This window comes from Triticum urartu, chromosome 2A, assembly GCF_056163025.1.
Source record: "Triticum urartu cultivar PI428250 chromosome 2A, HENAU_Tu73, whole genome shotgun sequence".
NCBI classification, from domain to species: domain Eukaryota; kingdom Viridiplantae; phylum Streptophyta; class Magnoliopsida; order Poales; family Poaceae; genus Triticum; species Triticum urartu.
This window is the reverse complement of record NC_141874.1, coordinates 90,241,573-90,248,446: the sequence shown is the minus strand read 5'-3', so window position 1 is coordinate 90,248,446 and position 6,874 is coordinate 90,241,573. Positions and strand designations below refer to the sequence as shown.

At 44.8% G+C, this 6,874-nt stretch overlaps 1 protein-coding gene across 1 annotated transcript; it reads right to left on the bottom strand.

Annotated features, from left to right (window-relative positions):
* Positions 1–3,522: 3,522 nt before the first annotated feature.
* Positions 3,523–4,304, bottom strand: LOC125541091 (antifungal protein ginkbilobin-like protein). The gene has a single exon (XM_048704577.2). The coding sequence runs from the start codon at positions 4,148–4,150 to the stop codon at positions 3,728–3,730; it is 423 nt and encodes a 140-aa protein (XP_048560534.1). The 5' UTR covers positions 4,151–4,304; the 3' UTR covers positions 3,523–3,727.
* Positions 4,305–6,874: the final 2,570 nt, after the last annotated feature.

Below are 6,874 nucleotides of genomic sequence, written 5' to 3'. Positions count from 1 at the left end.
CATCGCAAAGATCACCCCCTTCTCAAGGACAAGTGGCGCGTTGCATTTGTGTCACTTGTCGCAACCCTTTTTTCTATATTCGTTTATTTAAAAAAATTTATCTTTTAAACCGTGCATTCAAATCTCGAACCGTTTTCACTGTTGGATTCCTCGCGTCGAGATCTTCAAAAGTAGATCCCCATGTTGACAGGTTTTAACGAACTTTTTTTCACGAAGAAAATCGGACAAAAAAAAGGAAACCGGGAGCACGGTTTTTTCCCAAAGGCACGGCCGTGCCTCTTGCGAAATCATAAATGTGCCTCTCGCGAAAGCAAAACCGTGCCTCTCGCAGAAGAAAAAACAAAACACGTTTTTTTCCTTTCCGAAAGAGGCACGGCCATGCCTCTCGCGGAAGGAGAAAAAACAGAAAACACGTTTTTTGTTTTCGAGAGCCATGACCGTGCCTTTTACGAAAGCACAATCGTGCCTCTCGCAGAAGCAAAACCGTACCTCTCACGAAAGAAAAAAAACATAAAACACATTTTATTTATTTTTCGTTTTCGAGAGGCACGGTCGCGAAAGTAAAACCGCGCCTCTCACGGAAGCAAAAACATGCCTCTAGCGGAAGAAAAAAACAACATAAAACACATTTTTTTTTCATTTTCGAGAGGCACGATTGTGCCTCTTGCAGAAACAAAACCGTGTCTCTCAAGGAAAAAACATTTTTTGCGCAATTGTTTTGGCCTAAACGCTAAGGAAAACCGGTGAAAAACAAAAACATCGAAAAACCCCCCAGGAAAAACCACTTAAAAGGCCAAAAACGCGTGCGAAAAACTAATAAAGAAACAAAATACGAAGGGAGCGCCCAAAGCGCGACGCGTGGCGGGGCCGCTGAGAGCACGCCAAGTGGCGCTGATCGTTGCGAAGCTTCAGAAAGAGCGCTCGTCAACTAGTTGCTCCCCCTTTTCAGCTCAAAAATAAATAAATTTATACAGGTGCACCTTTTGCTGGGTATTTTCGGAAAAAGTATTATTTTTTAATTTCATTTGTTAATTCAAGATATTTAAAATGCACATACATTTTATTAAAGTTTTTAATGTTTTCAAAATTCATGAAGAGTTTTTTAATTCATGGATATTTTAAAAAATCAGAGTTTTTAAAAAAATTAATATATATTTTTACATTTTAAAAATCTCCCAATCGCTCTGACACAAATTTGGTACATATTTATTTTAGCAGGTGTCCTCTGAGTGAAGGGCCGTGTTTTTCTTTTCCGGAGCGAGCCTTGAATATTCTAGCCCAAACTTCGCCTACAAATAGACGGGCCAGACTGAATCATGCGAGAGTGCCCCAGATCGGGTTTTTGGAAATGAACCTTGTGAATGAATAGTGTGGAGCAATTTCTTGGATTTCTTGGAATTGAACGATGTGAATATAGTTCGACTTTTCCAGGCGGCGGAGTACGATGGTGTCACACCTACATTTTTCTTCTCGTCTCCAATGTTCTTGGATTTTAGTCGATTTTAGAAGATGAATCTCGTCTGAACCTCTTGATTGACTTTGTGTGAAAAATGGGGTATACCTGGGATACATGTTTTCAGGGTCAAAATCGATTTTGAAGGATGACACTCATCTCATCTTGATTGAAATTCCACCCCCTCCCCCAAAAAACTAATGTTATCATTTTGGTGCATAGCCGAATTTGTGGTCATCCTATTCGCATCGCGAATGTCTGAGCATCTAGTCTGGTTGTATGAGATGGTTTCTCAGCTTCCTATCCGCTGATATTTTTTAACAATCAACGGGGGAAAGAGTCCCCACCTAAATGCATTACTTAAAGTGTTATCACAAAAAAAAAAATGTTAAAAAAGAGTGCTATAGCGCGAGGCAAGTATTATCGCCATAACGTTAACCTTTTGCATAGGCTTAAAGCATCTCTATGTGAACTCCTAAAGGCTATAACTCCTCAAGAGCTTCCCTTTTGAGGAGTTAAGCACCATCTAGATGAACTCTCGAAATCTTTAATGTATCAAAAAAATTGGGGAGAAACGAGGGTGACCTGACAATTTTGAGAGAGCGAACACAAGTCTCATCAAAAGATTTGCTCTCACACGCGCGACTGCCTCTCAATGTTGCTCAGCCATTTGCATGCCAGAGTAGTATGGACTCGACTAGATCGACTCGCCTCGTGACAATTAACTCGTTCGTTCCTCTGGAGCTGCCCACGCCGTGTTCCTTGCCTACGACGACCACCCCGATGGCTGGCTGACACCTCATAGCTCCGCCAACCTTTGTCTGAAAAATTCCAGTTAGATCCTAGCAAGAATATGATGATTTTTTCATTCATTTCTTCGCCTTTTGTCGTATCTTGCCATGGCGGCGCTCCTCCTCATCGTCCCTAACCCGTTGGCATTCCTCAATGTAGACTGGACCACGAGCAAAGCTACGTCACAGAGGAACACTTACAAAATGCAAAATTTCACGTACATGAAGAAAACTTACCCTAAAAAGTGGCTGCCGGTTCGTTTGAAGAAGAAGAAGAAGAAGAAGAAGAAAAAGAAGAAGAGGGAGAGGGGCTTTCATACGAGGTCTGGTTCGTCTGAGGAGTTAAGTTTGGGAGTTCGGTTAGGTTTGCATTCTTTTAACTCCTCAAATTTGATGTGTTAAAGTTTGAGGACGTGTTTGAGGAGTTAAATTTTACGAGTTCAGCCAGGGAGGCACTTAAAACATTTGTTATGGAGTACTATAACTTTGTTCTAGGGTACTATCAGTTGTTTTCTCGCCGGGAGTGATTCCAGCAACTAAGGTTTCCACACCTCCAGCCGGTAATCGATCTGCCTTGCCTCTTGTGGCCCTAAGGGCATGAAGGCGCGATGGATCCCTGTCCTTGCCTGTGGGAGGGCTCCTACTCTGTATTTACGTGTTCTTTTGAGTTTGTATAGGGTTTATGTCCTGCTCAGGAAGGGGAGGCGATGTCGGCTCCCTTAAGATGAAACAAGGTTCTCGCTGCCTAGTTCCTGTTCTGGTGGTGCGTCTAGTGTCGTCGATGGGTGTGGACGTGTGTCTTCGGCGGATCTTGCGAGATTTGCTCGGTGTTTTTCTTCAGTGGATCTACATGGATTCGGTATTTGTTCGTCTATACTTGTGTGTCTACAGGTTTGATCCTTCTGATCTATACTTCTCTTTATCAGCGATGGTTGCTATTCTGCTTCATTGGTCCTTTGGGGTCTTAGCATGACAAATTTCTGACTATCTACTACAGTAAGGTTTGCCTGGCTTTGGTGAGGGAGGGGCAATGATGACGGCATGCCTTCGGCTCGTCACTAGGTGGTCTATGAACCTAAATGTAACTTATGTTGCTTTTAGTGTTCTTGTACTACCATGTTGTTTGATGAATAGATCTTAAGTTCTTTCTGAAAACAAACATTTGTTAGGGGAGGATGGTGACTTAGTCGTACTGTTTTGCATCCCATCTTTGTTGGTCCTTTAGTGTAGCCGGCTCATAAAATTGTTTGGGCCTTGCCTTACATATTTAGAGGCTGGGAGGAGATAATATTTTTTTGACAAGAAAAAAACACAATACAGATTGGGACACAAGCACTAGAACACATGTGGGCAGAACCAAACGGAACAACACATGTTTCACCGTAGAATCATAAACCGAATCGGCAGCCCAAACCAGCCAAACCACACACACCTACGCGGACGTGCCAACACAGGGAGAGGACGCCGGCCGTCCTGGCGGTAGCTAATCCACGAAGGCGTACTGCTCGTACCGCACGCTGCAATCCACGAGCACGGCCCTCGCGCCGACGGCGTGGCCGCAGGTGGCGTTCATCTGGCTGACGGCGGAGCCGAGGCAGCTCGCGCAGTCCGCGCCCGACAGGCCGGCGCGGCACGCGGCGTGGCCGTAGGCGAACGCGTTCGGGTACGGGGATATGCTGTAGGCGTCGCGGGCGCGGGACTGCGGCGTGGCGGCCAGCAGGTCGGCCAGCACGTAGGCGAGGCTCTCGGCGAAGGGGTCGCCGGCGCCGTACACCGCGCCGTTGCAGAGCACGGAGAGCGGTGCCGTGTTGGGCGCGCCGCTGGCGGTGTGCGGGCAGGAGGAGAGGAGGTGCAGCAGCGCGAGGGGGAGGAAGAGGAGCCGGTGGGCTCTGGGTGAGGACGCCATGGCGCCTCCGATCTTGGGCAACGGGTGTAGTAGGGGTGTGTGGTTGTTGCCTCCTTGGTGGCGTTGTGAGCTTTGGAAACAACGCTATCTATGAGTGGGAAGATAGGACGGACAGGCTGAGGCCGGCCGGCCGATGGTCGTTTTCGCGGAGACTGCTCGTCCGCTTGTTTGTATGCTTGTCTGCTTGCACGAGGATGTGAGCGATGCATGTGATGTGCCATGTGCCTACGTATTAGGGCAACTCCAACGCTCAAACGGAACCGGATTTAATCTGTTTTTTGTTCATTTGAATCGGGCCGTAAGGCGGAGTCTGGCTTCATCTGTATGCCATATTTGAAAATTATTTTTGCATATAAATCTTGACATTGCCAAAAGTTTAAATCAAATAAATTTTACATCGCAATAATAAATATTTTACAATCGAATAAAAATCTCATAGCTTTCAAACCAAATAAAATTTAAACTTTCACAAATAAATTCAAAGAGAAAGAGCAATACATCTGTTGGTTGCAAGGCTCTTGCCACAACCCATACCTTATCAAACTACTCACACATGGATATCATGAAGGTAGATTAATTGATAATATGCCTTACAATGGATGCCGTGTGTTATACATGATTACAAGTATGACTAGAGGATGATGAACTATGGTAAAGATGGAGATGGTGGCTATGGAGATAGAAAATGGCGGCGGTTAGGGTTGATGAAGATGGGATGAAGATGACTCTGTTCTGTGGCTCCTCTCATGGTTGTTCTGTTAACATTTCGGTTTCGACCCCTTTATAAAATTTGTCAGGTGGGCGAGAGGCATCGGTTTCCATGCCATACGGCTCATGCAAGTGGTCGCGGTCGCATGATACACCGTCTTTTACTCTCTTTCTTCTGGTTGCGCCTCCACTTGATTTCTTCTATCTCCTGCTTTACTCTCATGTCGTGACTTGATTTCATCTTTAAACAGCCCATTTCATGTGGAAACAAAATAAAAAAGGATTTTTTGGAACCTTATGCATTCATTAGTCATTAGTGGCAATATCAGAGCGAATATCTCGGTTTTAATGAAATATATCAATTTAAACTAAGAGTAGAGGAGTGTAAAATGACATTCATCATTGTCCATGGTGGCGGTAAAGTATACAACCTCTGCAGAGTGTAAAAATCTATTTGAATAGCCGAGTCCCCGATAGTGGGCACCGTTCGTATTAAGTCACACTATTTGATCATATCCATGAATAAAGGAAACTAAGAGGGAAGAGTTGGAATGGTTAATTCTAGAAAGAGCCGACTTGATCACGAGGTGGTCATGAGAAGTAAACCGGACGATCGCGGATCATGCCAGGAGATGGTCCATGGGACCTTAAACGAACAAGCCATGTTTACTTCATTATAGTTGATTTGTTTTACTTACTATATATCTATTACTTTAACCTGTTTCATGTTGAACTGTCATGTTCTTGCTTGCTTTCTTGCTTCTGGACCATTTGTGAGTTTGTGAGTACATTCAAAGTACTAACATGGCTTATCATGCCAGATGTTGGAGATGCCGTAGCTGGATACCTCGAGGATCACGAGTACGCGAACTAGGATGTGTCTCAACAGTGTCCCTTTGGATTGGAGTCCTGCCATCGTCATGCTATTCTGTTGTGTAATACCCCTTAAGCTACGAGTAGATCGAGGTCGAGTGGTTCGAGGAATAATGTGTATATACAATATTACCGCATGAGTAGTGCCCCCTTGACTCGCAAGAGTATTGTAAGATAAGACTTTGTCCCCCGAGTATTTCAAGAAATTGTGGTTTTATTCTGTATCAAGTTGTACCGTGTTCCAGAAGACATTGATCCCTGGGCTCGACATGGGGCGACCGGTTTGTTGTGCTGGGTGCCACACTCAGGACATTGGTCTCTCGATGATATATTATGGAGTTCGTTGACACCCCCCTAAAACCCCCAAAAAGGTGTCGGTTATCTGATGAGGCGAATGTTTTTTAGTCATAGGAAAACCACACTCTTAAGTGGGGTTGATGTGATTGCGTAAGCTTGGGGATCATGCAAAACTCATACTCAACCATCGCCATGTTTACTTCAAATACTGGTTAAAACCCTAGCCAAAACGGTCTGTTGCTAGGACCCCCGGGCCCTTGGGGTCCATAAAAACTCTCTAGATAACATGGGTCACCAAGCCATCGGACTCCATGCCCGAGGTCTCCCTCCACCTCTTGGCTATCTCAATGGACGGGTCGGATTCTTAGGTTCTTCAACCCCCCGGGTCTACGGGTAGAGATTTTACTCTAGATAGCCTGGATCCTCGTCTCGACCCCAGGGTCCCATAGGTATATGGTTTTGTCTCTGGTGGCCATTTAGCCCGTGTCCACGGGGTGGCAATGGTCAGATTTGGTCTGGAGGTATATATACTTACCCATATTCGATCTCTAGTCATAATCCTACATCTGAGCTTCTCCACCATTGACAAACCTTAAAGCTCGATTGATCTTCATCTCTCCACTCAAACTCTACTAAACTTTGAGGATGGAAAGATATTCACATAATTTACACTTGGACCTAACCAATTTAATATCTCCATATTTTTTCATCGTTAAACTTATTTCTTAGAGATCTAGGACTCCTAGATGGTAGGAGTCAAAGACTGGAAGCTTCCTTGTATGTTTTGTGCTCAAAAGAGTTTGTGAAGATTCGATGGTCGCCTTCGAGACCAACCACAAGCGATTT

Coding starts and splice junctions, on each gene's coding strand:
- LOC125541091 (XM_048704577.2), bottom strand. CDS start 4,150: ATGGCGTCCTCACCCAGAGCCCACCGGCTCCTCTTCCTCCCCCTCGCG.